Source organism: Patagioenas fasciata, chromosome 11, assembly GCF_037038585.1.
Source record: "Patagioenas fasciata isolate bPatFas1 chromosome 11, bPatFas1.hap1, whole genome shotgun sequence".
Taxonomy (NCBI): Eukaryota; Metazoa; Chordata; class Aves; order Columbiformes; family Columbidae; genus Patagioenas; species Patagioenas fasciata.
In genome coordinates, this window is record NC_092530.1 from 11060544 (window position 1) to 11074749 (window position 14206).

The window sequence follows — 14206 nt, forward strand, 5'->3', positions numbered from 1 at the left end:
AGCAATGAAGGCAGAAGAGAAGTGAAGCTTATCGCTCAAGCTGAGCTGAACTGTTTTTACTTTCACACAAAACCTCCCACAACATCAATATAACTTCTGTGAGCACTGGATCTAATGAAGTCTGGTTTCCTAAGGACTTCCGTCTCATGGCTGACTGACTTGAGAGTTTAATAAGATCCAAGCACTAAATGAAGCTTTTCCTGTGAATGGAGCATTTATTAGATCCTGAGTGGAATCTCTGGAGTTTAATAAAAGAAAGCTCATGCTGCAATATTTCCTTTTGAAAGGCCACTTTAGGTCCCTCTCCTCCAACTGGATTAATATTTTTTATGGAACATGTAGGAATTTAATTGCTGTGAAGGCTGGTGTTCCTCTACAAATGTGTTTGAAATTGTCCCAAGATTTTGATTTACGGCAAGGAAAAGAATTCTGACAGACAGACTTAGCCACACCATGTGCCCTCATTTTCTGTCAATAACCAGGCTAAAAAATTTCTCTATGCACTAGGGATGCAGCAAACACTATGAGAGTGTGCATGTTTGAGAAAAAAAGCAACCTGGAGATGCCCCTGATCTAGACCAGGATCAAACCCAAATCCATCAGGCAGTGAAACAGGATGATGACCCCCTCTCTTTCCCTTCTTTCACACTCCATCCCAGTCTCTCCCTACAGCGCTCCTCTTGTGGTTTGTGGCAAGTTCAGAGAGCAGTCAGCATTGCAGCAATTCAAGAAGTCAGTAGGAGTATTTTAGACCAAAGCCTATGTCCCTGAATTAGAGTACCTACAACAGCCTTCCTACCCAAAGGGTGCAGTGAGGGAAGAACATTGAGCAGGTAATTCTGTTCTCTTTAGCTGGGCTTTGATTTGACAGAAGGAGATACAGAACACACAGCTGGGAGATCAGTTAGCTCAATTCATGGGGCCTCCAACTCAGATGAGAAAGTATAAGGTTCAACATGGGTTTATTATTCATTCAATTCATGTACAACAAAACAGTTTCCAAAGAACAAATGAAGAATAGGAACCAGACCTAGAAGAAGCCAAGGACTGAGCAGCAGGGGCACCCAAATGAAAAGTCCAGCATTCAGATCCTGGGTACTGCAGATTAGCAAGGTGAATATTAAAAAGATCATTACCACCTTTTGACATTCTTGAAAAATATGTTGCCTTTAAAATTTAGCTCTTGTTCATGTTCTAGTATTCAAGGTTTCAGTCAGCATTTTCAAAAACTATGACCAGCTCTACCAGAATGAAAGATACTGGAATGACTGGTTTTAAAGTAGATGTCTGCTAAAATCCTGGCACTCTAAGTGTTGAGTATATACGTATACATTCATAAACCTCGCTTGAAGATCCGTTTTCTTTAGATGTGCTCCTTATTAGCTAATTGGAGAACACTAAAATAATTTGTGCTGAGTAGAAGAGTCATCCAAGTTTTTTTTACGTGCTGAAATACTACTGAAAACACTGGCATATCATATAAACACCTCCACTGAATGTCCTTTTCCTTCTAAATTCAGATTAACATCCTCACAGTGAAGCATGAGATCGAAGTAATTAGTCAGAGGTTGGTGGTTTATTTGCTACAACATATAATCTTTTCAACCCCAGCTGGCCTTCCCTCCCCCTGTTCTGAAAGCAGAGTACTGTGCTTAAGAATGAGAAGGTGGTGAATGATTAATAAGAGGTGTTTCCATCAAAACTGATATTGGAATAAATGATTAAAGCCTTTCACAATCAACTCATTCATTAACGTGAACGTGTTAAAGTGAAAGCTTGTCATTTATGGCAGTTTTCGCAATGGGCAGTTTTTCTACGTGTTTACTTCGAGAGTACATTTTTGTACTTTGGTAAATCAAGAAATACTGATTTTGAGCAAGTCATTGATTTTATTGTCAGAACATATTTAGCTTTGAGAATTGATTTTATTAACATATTTCATAAGGCCCTCTAAACACAATTTGTGAGCAACTCACATTCTCTTGATGTAAATGCCATTTGTAATTTGGCCAAAAAACAATTTAAGTGGAGATGGGCCAAACTCATTTTTCATTTATGTTTATGCCATTCTGGAATAAACTCAGCAGTCTTGCAAGGATATGCAATTGCTTCTGACTAAGTGAAAATATAATTCCCATATTTTCATTGATACATTATAATTTCAGATTAATGTGCTTGACTTCAAGGGGATGTGGTTATTTCATGGAGTTTTCTGGCTATCAGCAACAATTTTGGAAGAAGACTATCGAGTAAATTTGATATAGTTACTGTTCAGAACATGCATTCTCGGCATCTATTTCTTATCTGTGTTTTACTGTGTACGTGAAAAACCACAAAGTACGGATTTTGTGAAAAATTTCAATAAGTAGATTCACTCAAATCCCCACAAAATAAATCCTCCAAACAAGAAATGCTTTCCAAAGCTGTATGTACATCTGTACTGCAAGACTGTCAACTTCACCTATTAGTGACAGAAAATTATACAGTATTACTATACTTAGGCCTAGCAAATGAGACTAGCTACTTTTTAGGGACACTTTAAAATGCCATCACTTATTATGTTTTTTAGAACATTTACTGGCATGCATCTACAATTTATCTTATCTCAATCTGTGTGGTAAGAACACGTATTGATTTCCCAGAATACTGAAGCATTTGCAAAATTTTGAGAAATGTGAAAGGAGCTTCCTGTAGGTGCTGCAGCATGGAAGCATCTGGATTGTTCATGGCAAAACCCAGTTATTTCTGCCTCTATGAAAAGAAAGCCTTGCCCCAGCTGAATGCTGATGTCCTGAGAGCAATACGAAGAATCTGCTCTATGACATGCTTTTTCTCACCTATGATTTTGCAGAAGCCCTTTCTCCATGGCATTGGAACTATGTTGTAGGTAAACAAAGCCTGCTTCTGACAAGAAGCCAACCTACCAAAAAATAATGATTTTAAGGCTATTTTAAATCTACTTACAAATTTGGCATATTTTGTCTCAGCCTCATAAGCTCACCTTTTAAATTTCTGTTTAAAAAATAAGTTTATGTTCATGTTTGCCAGACCCTCTGTTGTGACTTCTTTGCTAAAGGTTATTTGCATTTTTTAAAAGGAATTGCAAACCATCAAAACTCACCATTTCAGATTTAGCGAAACATTTTGTTACTGAGCAAAATGAGCAAAAATTTGAGCACAAATAGACACGCTACATGGCGAGTAAAGCAATTATTCATCCAGGCTGAGACTGCAAGGAGAAGGCGGGGAGCAGACGTTGCACCGGCACCATTCCCTGCACCTTGCAGATCTCTAATCTGGTTATTGATGCCCCAGGCGGCTGTTACACACACCAAAGAAGCAGGAAATGTGCTTGGGGCAGCTCTCGGCCCTGGGGAGCGTCCCTGTCCCTCCTGCCAGCTGGTTGGCAGCAGCAGAGCCCGGTTGGTGCCTCCAGCTGCGGGCTCTGCTCTGCGCCCAGGCGTGCTGGAGCGGGAGCCAAGGTGCCCAGGAGCCATCTGATCTTAAGACAATTCCTAGGCTAGTTTAAGCTTGGTTTTAGCACAACTAAGCCACTGGACCCTGTCCTGCTTTACGAGGAATAATTACGTATCTACTGGAGAAGAGAGGACACAAGGGCCTGCCTGTCCCAGAACTGGGAACAGGGAAGCTGAGGTTCCTCTGCCCACACTTGGAAATACTCAGGGTGCAGTGACATGCGAAACAGAGCAAGGACATGTTTTTCTCTTTTTGACTGTAGCAATGAAATCCCCAAGTGCTTTTGTGACAGCGGCATTTGATTCCATCATTTGTCCCTGTGAAATCTGATAAGAACTACTCAAAACATTGACTCCACATTCTTCATGTATGTGAATACAAGACGGTAATCACCTGCTATTACTCAAAGCCTAGTTAAAAATGAGGAACAAGCTCTGACTATTGTTACACACTGTATTTTATCTGTGATTTTCCAATTGCAAAGGACTGAGAAAAGGGCAGGGAGAAAATGAAACACGAAATTACCTGCATCCTGGTTATTAGCTTACACAGTCCGTAATATAACTTAAGTATGTTACTTGAATGCCTCAAGATTTTTTCAAGTACAGCTTTTCCCTCATTGTGAAGCTGATTAATTCAAGTATTCACTGGCAAAGGCCAATCCCTTTCTTGTGCTATCTGTAAGTGTGGCTCCCTGACTAGTTAAGAGTACCATTTATGTTTCTTCACGCTCATCTATATAACTTTTTTAGCATAAACTATAGATGTGGTATCTTTTAGTCCAATTTCTTCTACACTGCTCTTGGAATAAGAACTGAAGAATCACTCTGAATGCTGGACTACAGGAAAGCACTCTACACTTCCGATAAACTCCTCAGAAGATATATCTCAGAGTAGCAAGCAACTTCCTAAAGTAGTATTTGTTCTTTACATAAGCTGCTCTACACATTCATATGCCATCTCCTGCAAAAAAAATAATCAAGTGCACGGTTTTGCATATATATGGTACACCTTAAAATAATAATGTGAAAGGAAGATCCACTCCATATTGTGCATTCCAGAATGATCTAATTCACCCAGGATATTCTGATATATAATCCTTGTACAAGAAAGTAATTTATCTGTCTCCACAATGTGTAGAAAAGTGACAAGACATGAAAACCAGGTGCCTACCTGAGTGATGTCCATTCCAGAGTCACAGCTCAATGGCTGGGTTGATGTGAGGCCGTTCGAACCTATTATTGTTGTGATCACACCGTTTTCATCAATTTTCCGAATCATGGTACCGTCAACGAAGTAAATAAATCCGTGCTTATCCACAGTGATACCTGGATGAAGGGAAAGGGTAAAAATGTGTTAATATTATCTAGATTTAAAAGCATGAGCTTAAATTTCTTCCTCTCAGACTCGGAAAACCCGCTGATTAAAAAAAGTATGACTTTTTTTTTTTTTTCACTCATTACTTATTTGAGACTCATACAAACTCTATACGGAACGATCATACCCACATATCAGACTCTTTGACTTACAGAGAAAGAAGGAATATATGAGGAAGAAACAGAACAAAACAGCAGAGGCTTTGCTTGTAATGTAGTTCTATATACATAGAGAAAAGCTCTTCAATAACTTTGCTTCATGTCCTTCACAAAGTGGGACAAGAGTAGCTTTTCTAAAAACTTATCTTACAGTTGATTTTTCTTCATTTTTATTTCTTTAATTCTCATGCAGAGACTTTTTTTCTTTCATTACTGTACTGCCTGAATTATCAGAGAGTCTGAGCGAGGAAGAAGCACCCATAGAAAGTGAGAGATACTTTTGTTCTCATACACATAAAAAAGGTGCAAACCAGGCTCCGCTCAACAGGCAGAAGGAACATCTGTGCTACAGAATGTATTCTAGTGCAGTGCTGCCCAAGATGATGGTCATGGAGTGGAACCAGCCTCCTGACAGCGATGGGCTTCACAAGGAGCTGGTTCAGTTCTCCCACTTTGGGATTGGCAATGGGTCCAGCACAGCTGCACCGCACAGGAGAGATGGACCCTGAAACGAATGCGAGGGTTACGCAAAGGAAAGGTCGTGGTCTTGTGTGTTTCAGCGGGGAAACTGAGGCACAGAGGGCCTGTTGTCTCCCACCACGTAGTCCAGCCATGTCACAACTGATGCCCAGCCCTGGTCTGTTCCACTCTAACTCTTTCTCCCCAGTTCTCCCTGCATTCAATTTGTTGGACTTTTCTATAGTGCATGAATGGTAAGATTTATTTATTTTTTTTCCCCCATGAAATGTTGAAAATGTAGCTAGAAAAGCACTTCTTTTCATGTTAGGTTTGTGAAATCCTTTCTACCAAAACTGCTCAATTTCTTGCTTTAAACTACTTCATAATTTCCCATTTAAAGTTGCATAACTGTGCAATTATAGCAGCTGCTGTGCACAGGCAAGCTATTTTAATAATGAATTTATGTTCTGCTACACAGAAATGGAAGGCAAAGGACTTGAACAGATGGTTTGGACAGTGGCTTACAGAGTTCTTGATTTTATTCCTCTGCATTTAGCACAACTAAGGCTACATGTACTCTGTGTTTACAAAACGCTTATCTGCACACCAGTTTAGCATCTCATACAGCAATTCCACACGTCATTAAAAAAAAGAAGAAAAAAAACCAAACCCAAATCGAATTCCTTTACCTCTGAGCCCCATTTCCCCATACTTAATTTAATTTCTGTAAGTATACAGGAGCAGCTGTAGGTGGGAGCAAGGGACAGTAAGGAGTCTGGGGGGCAAGGGAAGAGGCAAATGACCCTGAGGTTTGAGGATATCATCACAAAAAAAATATCCAGAGGCCACAACCATCTAGTGTGTAGCTAGACTTCAGCATCCAGTACTCCTACTACATCCAGCTTCAGGGCTATTCATCAGTTGAAATTCTTTAAATTGTCAATGCAGGGTGTTCATCTGGCTGGGAGCTGCTGTCACCTGCTCTACCCGGGACAAAAAACTCCCCCCTGCTGCCGAAGAGCCGCAGGGTACAGGCTTAAGCTGTATCACTTTGTTATGTTAAACAGCTGACTGCTGAAATGTCCAGTTTGCCAGGCTGGATGTCACCTGAGGGACTGAAATCCCCTGTGGGGGCTGGATGGGTCAGTTGGGGAAAATCCAGGAGGTTGTAAAAAGGCTCAAGGAAGAGCAGCCATCTCAGGGCTTGGCTCCCTGCTGGCCTTGGAGGTTGCAGCTTATGTCTCCTTGCAGATCGTCAGAGGATCTTTACTCTTTAATTAGAGTAACAGTGCTTTCAGAAACTACAGGATGACTGGCAAGCTCACAGCTATTGTCTGCTTCTGAGAAATCCAATTATAAACCTGAAAGACTGAAGGTGAGCTGAGGTAAAGAGTGCATCTGAGAAGCAGAAGGATTTGCTTTGGTGTTGGGGAGGTAACGTGTGTGTTCTAGTTTTTGGGGAGGGATGGTACCTCTGTCTCTCACGCATGCAGAAGAGACTTTGCACTGGATAGACCTGTGCACACAGAAGGCCAGAATTAGGGGTGGCTGTGTTGACTCTGCCACCCCAGTTTGGGGCCACAGAGCAGGAGAAGCTGGGCTCTGAAACACCTCCTGTGGTTCTCATGGGGATGCTCAGGGGTTCCCACCCTCCTATCTGGTCTCTGTCCTGCTCTGATCAGCTTTATGCTGTATGGGGAGTATTAGTAAATGGAAAAGCTGCTAGAAAATTGTTATAGATTTTTTATTTTTTTCTTCAGGGATGTGTGAAGGTTGGAGACAAAAGTCTCTTTGATCCCAGACTCCTACTACTTTCTGAGTCTCCCCAAGACTTCTTTCGAGAAGACAAAGCCATGTTGGTCTGCTGTGGCAGGCAAGGTGTGAGGATCAGGAACTGCTGCATGTGACTGTTGTATGTGATATTACTGAGACTGCATCATCGAGCGATATCAGATGGGATTTGATTTGCTTTCTGGTGTGGTTCACAGAAACCTGATGTGGGTGGGAACTACAGCACATGTGCTGTGTCTTAGTTTGCCCTTGCAGAGGGGTGGTGCTGTGTGGCAAGCAAAGAGCTCCACTTCTCACCTGGGTAGCACAGCCCTGGATCAGCCCCGTGCCGTGGGTAACACAAGGCTGGGATGTATCACTAAGGCAAGTGCATCTTCTGTTTTACGCAATTTCCCTGTGAACAGATGGCTGTGTTGGCTGCAAACCATCCATCACATAAAAATCAAAAATTATGCTGCAATTAAATAAAGCTACTCAGCTGTGTTGCTGAATGGATTTCAAACACTGACTATGTAAGAAAACCAAAGGTCCTTTAGTGTTAACAGTGCACATCTTGCTCTCCCACCGTTGCAGAAAGGCAGTCTATCTACAAGAGAAGTACATGTCAGTGTGATGGCATAAACAAGCCCATGTCTTTGGTATTTGTACTAAAGATAATAAATTCCTGGTACTTCCTAATAAGCCAGTTTCTTCAAGTATCAGTGTATATGCATTCGACAACGAACTACTGCACCCAGTGCTTCCTGCCATTTACTAAACCAACATGACTTTACCCCTTTGAAAAAAAATTACTTCTGCATTTAAGTTTTGTTGACAAATACCTAAATAAGGCATTAATTGGAAAACCGAACACAGATTTGTGGCTGAACTGTTCCAATTTATTCATTATTAGAGTTGGATTCATTAATGTTCTTGTCACATCGTGCATGATGCTTCACATAATCTGCACTCCAAGAGCTTATTTTTAATCCTTTTCTGACATACAGCGTAATGCAGAATCAAATCACACACAGCACTTCAATTGTGCTTTAATCGCCGAGGAACTCAGAGAGGAAACATGCACATGCTGAGTGTAATGAATTGCACCAAATGCAAGTAGGAACACTGCTCACTCCATGAGGGAGTAAAAAGGTCATTTCAGGTACCTCTCCTTTGCACAGAGAATGAGATGTAGCCTGCATTGGGCTGTTAATCTGATTGTTTTTTTTAAGGAACTGTTGCACTAACCTGTATGCCCAACGGATGCTGTCTTTAGGCTCAAATGTGACCCGTTGCACAAGTGACAGACTTACATTGCTGGGATGTGAGATTCCTCATTAAACACCGATGTCTGAGAAAGGACAAAATAAACTTGTGCAAGGATTTAGTCTTGTTCTTTGACTCGGGGCTGAGCACAACCTGTTTTTCTGAGTAACTTTCTTCTACTGAAGGACTGTTTCTAGTCATTTTTATTAACAGTAAGTGAGACTCTCAGACATAGGACTAGACTTTGTATCTGAAAGTAGAACGGTAGCTCTCATGAAAGTCTGTCTCCAGTAGATTTATGTACAGACACCTTGGAACAATATTTGTAACACTCAGAGGTGTTTTGATCAGTACCATTTAAATTCTGTCAACTAACATTAAAAATGAACTGCTGCTAGTGCAGTCAGATGTGGCTACTAAGTGCCATCACTAGCGAGACTCAGCAGAAAGAGTTTTGATCCTTACAACTGTTTTCTGCACAAAATAGTACCTAGTAGGTGGGCTGAGTATAACCATGGTAAGCATGGAAGGCTGACTGTAACCTCTCCTGTTATATGCTCTCAGAAGTGATTCTGGTTAAAGCATTATTTCACTGGGCAGATCTGTCTTAGCGCACATACATACACAATTACAAATGCAAATAACCCTTTGCAAGCAAACTGATCACTTTTGTAGATTATTATACATAAGATTTTTCAGTCTAGAAATGTTTGCATTTCATTGTTAATAGAACTAAGCTTATAGTACTATTAAAAGCATTAAAGCAAACTCCCCACTAAGGTATTTTATTTTCCTTTCCCCCCAGCTTGAGTTTTGCACTTGTATTTTAAATGACTCTTTTTGGGAACAAATCCTTTTTGAACACATCAATAAACAGCAGCCAGAGTTGTATGTTGCCCACTTCTGGAAATTCTACTTTACACCTTTTGCCCGGCTAAAAATTTCGCAAATGAGCATTTTACATTGAAAACTACTAATTAAACTTCTGAAGAATTTGTAAAAGAATACCTAGAACTACTGTTGAGACCTGATAAAAGAGAATGCCACCTTTTGCTGAAGAAAAACTGTATTTAGAAGGAACTTGTGATTCTCATAAAACTTTTAATAGGAAGAAGTGAATCAAATTGGTTAATTACCATTTTATGGTTGGTAAAAGGGCAAATTACATGCCATCCATTTCTAAACTTCTAAATGTCTCCAGTGCTTTTAATTAAAGCTGCCATCTAGAAACTACTAAAGCAATTTTATGCAATTAGTTATTTATAGGTTACCATAATACACCACTCAAAATATGATTCAAGTGATTTGCAGTCTGTTGCTTTGTGATCTTTGTCATCCTTACTTCATTACTGTGTCAGTACTAGCAGCAAAGTACTCAGCAGTTCTTTGTCAGCTGGAACACGACTTCAGTGCTTGCACTCGAGTGTTGTTCTCTTTAGATGTCTAACAGCAGAGCTGGAGCAGACAGCACTTTTAACTGCTGACTGCGAACGAAATCCTGCTTCCAGTCTGAGCTGGATGACTGGGGTCATTCTTACCTTGACAATGGTTAGCAGAAAAGTGAATAACTTATGCATTCAGCTGAAAGCTGGATGAAATTTAGAAAAACTTACTTTCCAAAAAGTCTACCTTCAATGTTCTACAAGATTCCCAGACCTCTGAAATCACACGTCGCTAAGACCACTACTGAAAATTAAGGAATAAATTTTGCTGAATCAAAAATGGCAAGAAATGAATTTTTGGCTGGGTCTGTGATGCATACATGACAATGATTTGAGGTTGCAAATCACCTTGTTTTGTCTACTTTATATACTGCTAATTAAACATCTCACCCCATTCTTCTTTCCTTTTTAAATTGTGTGGAAGGGCTGAAAAGGTCTTAGGAATTTATAGAACAGCAAGATTGCTGGATAAATAGTACTGATCATTACCTGTGACAAGGGGGTCTTTTTTTTTCACAAAAGGCTGTATTAGGAACATGGTGTATATCCTGCTGAAGGTAAAAGAAATCTTTTAGCCAAGCAGGACCTAAATGGGGTACTGTCATTTGACGAATGTAAAGGTTTAATCTGAGCAGTTGTTCTTACACTTCATTTACTTTAGAAAGTATTGCTGCAGATAGTGAGCAATAAGACTGATTATTTTGGGACGTAAGCTACTGGGGTGAATGCATTTTCAAAACCACGATTTTTCTTTTTTTTAGTATTATTTTCTTAGTAAAGTAATTGCAAGCAAATGAATAAAACTATACTGCAGAACTGATTTTTAATGTAAGCTTTCATTTGTGCTGCTAGCTCATGGCCAAGGCTCTGAGTGAAAAGGTTCTTTGCTACAGCTGTGTATGAGGTGTGTTTATGCATGGGATTCAGAACATACTCCAACCTTCTGCATTTCCCTGGTGTTTACTTCGAGGTCACTGCATCTGTAGCGAGGTCACTACACTGCAGTCAAGTTTTCTCTCCCCTATGCAGTTTTCAGTGTCTCGAGGCACCGCCACTGTGTGCATCAGCCCTCTAGTTCCAGAGCCTGGGCTGCACTCAGGAGTCAAAAAACAGATACTGCAGGAGCTTAGATGCTGAAATCTTTGGATTTAGTGCTTGGGATTCCAAATGTTGCAAATCACTTCTGACAATTAGCGTTCAACCATTGGAGGGAGTCACTGTTTTCGCAAAAGTTAGTTTGCTTTTCCAGCACGGCTGTCCTGTGTGGGTGCTCCGAGGTTGTCACAAGTACAAGGTAATTGAAATCAGATGTTAATCTAAGACACTTCTCTTAGTGTACTGACTGGGAGATGCTGTAGCTCAGCAAAAATGTGTTAACTTGATTGTCTCAGCTTCTCACTGCCTTTGTCAATTAAGCTTGGGAAATCAAATATATCTGCATGTCTCAAGCCCACTGATGTCAGAAGGGCAGGGTAGGTAAGTGTTCAATGCCTTCGATCCAGGCATTGGCTTTGCACTGATAAGGAGAAAAACTCCCAGGTATTTCTGTTAATTTTAATGCTTCTTACTGCTGCAATATTCAACGACTAATCTAGTTAAAAGCAGGACATTATTCTTTAATGCCCTTTTATAAATACTAATTTGAATTGCTTATATGATGGTGTAGGTGACCAGCACTACCATAAATACTTTTTATCGAAAAAATCCCCAAACCCACCAAACAGAATTTCCCACCCCAAAATTAAAATGTTACTTGGTAAAGTTCAAGTGATTGAAATTCAGTCAATGATTAATATCTTGTGTAGTTACTACTTCATTTTCAATATCTTCTCATGTAATAAATGTGTTCAGCTTGTCACAGATCTTATTTTATGTCCCCACCTTGTATCATTTTACATTCTGCTTAAGTACTTGGTCATCTATTACATGACTCATTAGTCTGAGATCTCTACAGAATTAAAGAAAGTTGTAGTTAAAATAATATATTGAAGTTCAAGTTTCAACTACATCACCCATGCATGTTTAAAAGCATCTTTCAAAGTCAGCTCAACATACAATAGTGTAAGATGAATGTTCACTAAACCCCATCTCTAGTCCTTCACAGCAAAGTGGGAAGGGACTGAACAAAGCTACACGTGTTCGTTACCTGCAAAGCAGAAGTTGTGGAAAGTGGATCAAATCATAATTGATTAGTGTGACTTCGTGATGTTTTCCTGCCTGGTCACTAGGCAAAGGCAGTCTTGCCAAATAAAGATAACGAGAAATAAAAGTTGATGAAAGCCTTCAATCATTAAATAATCACGTAGAACTCTCCCAAAACCTACCTGCGTGCCCACTGAAATAGAAAAACTGTTATGAGTTTAAAAAACTTAAACCAGCATTTGAAACACCTTTCATTCAGAAAAGCAAATAAGAGTACTTGAATTTCCACTTATTTACATGCTTTCGAGGATCTTGCCAAACAGGATTAAGTTTCACAAGAGTTACACAGTAGGTATTTCTTACCAATTTTGCAAATGGATAAACTGAGTCATACAAATAAGCCCTTATTCAGAGTCACAAGCAGTCCATAGCAAAAACGAGAATACAACTTCAGAGCTGTAACTAACCAAGGTCAGGTGGCCACTAAAGAGAGCTCTTGGATATTACCTTTCTACTAAGAAAGAGGTAAATTTATTTTTCATTTGTAACAGGAAAAAAGGAATACTCGGGACAAAAATAAAGGGGCAAATGGAAAAAACTAAAAGTTTTTCTGCATCAGTTTAAAAAATAAATGCTAATCTTGTCTAGTCATGAAGCAGTGCAAGTGATTATATTTACTAATCTCTTGGCAATTACTCCATCTTTTTCTGCATTACCAGGCAGTGTACTGTGTACTGTAAAAATCTGAGAGGTGAGAAATTAGAAGCAATTAATTTATTTCTGTGGTCAAATACTATATAACATTGTGTTGCTTTGTGTTCAAGTATTTTTAAATGTGGGTAAGAGGCTGGTGAGTCTATGGACTCACCAACACTTTTGTCAGTGTTTCCTGTCTCCTAGAAAAAATACTTTTGTGTATACTGTTTGAATGCTATTTCAGTAGAAAGATGGTATCTTCTAATTGACAATTATGCCAATACCAAGCAAAATAAGTGATATAAAACTGTATTTAAGTGAGACTTTTAAATTTCTTAATAAGTAATAGATCTATGGGTACTAGGTAAGTACTCCCTACTACTTTCCAAGGTTATTCAACCTCTTACACTAGAGAGGAAAACAAGGACATGCACTTTTAAGGCTATTATGATAATACACAGCTAATTGTTTGTACTGTGCTGGTGACTACAGGTTGATGCTGTGTTTTGTTAGGCCCTGTACAAAAAGGGAATGTGGCAGTCCATAGTTTCTTGAGATTAAAATCCAAAACATTACAAATCTGACAATTTCAAACTGATGTAATTTAGAGTAGATGCACAAATCAAAAGCAGCTGGGAGCCATTACCTGAATTTGCCCGTATACAAGCCATTGTCTGCTAACAGTTAAGGTTTTAATATCTGCTGGCTGCCCCTGAACTCATGAATTGTACTTTTATTGATCTTAATTTCTTTATGACTAGAACCTTCTGCTAAGGAAGCCAGCTATGCGTGGGTATTTTTAAAGTAGATAGCATATTAAGAATTTTTACCAACATAGTTCCCCAATAAGTAAATAAGATGGAACAACTAATTGTATTCTAATTAGATATAATCAATTGTAATCAGCAATAAAACATTGATCATTCTCCTGCTAAAGGATCTGAAACCCTTTGTTTTGTACTATTTTTAGAAGTGATTCATTACATTAATTAGTTGCCTGAAGATTAGCACTTATTTGCACTTACCTCACACCTTCTACTATTGAAGACATGTTAAAGTAGCTCTATAATTACAACGTGTCTCTTGCTGAGCCTTAAAACAGGATTATTTGCTTGTCTTAGAGGCACTTCTGCCTGGATATACATTCTAATTTTCTACTGCAATACAGCCTTCCTGTATCAGCTCACAAAAACTAACCAAACCCCGTTCTCAGAGCCAGTCAGCGGGAGGGAGCAGTGTGCGACGGGGGTGCTGAGGACCCTTGTTCCAGGGATTTCAGTGGCAGGTGAGCACAATCAGCTGCTTTAGAGCACCAAGTCCAGAGACTTTTCTCACAGTTGCAGTGCACGCTGCAAGGGGATCGCTGGTGGGGATTCAACCTTCACAGATGTTTTGCCTGTGACACTACAGGAGGATTTC

At 39.6% G+C, this 14206-nt stretch overlaps 1 protein-coding gene across 4 annotated transcripts in view; it reads right to left on the minus strand.

Annotated features, from left to right (window-relative positions):
• TENM1 (teneurin transmembrane protein 1) overlaps positions 1-14206 on the minus strand; it is a 322407-nt gene that overhangs the window by 42071 nt on the left and 266130 nt on the right. For all 4 annotated transcript variants that reach the window (XM_071813435.1, XM_065846203.2, XM_071813434.1 and 1 more), the window contains one exon: positions 4651-4805. In XM_071813435.1, coding sequence (XP_071669536.1) covers positions 4651-4805 — 155 coding nt within the window. The remainder of the gene's footprint in view (positions 1-4650; positions 4806-14206) is intronic.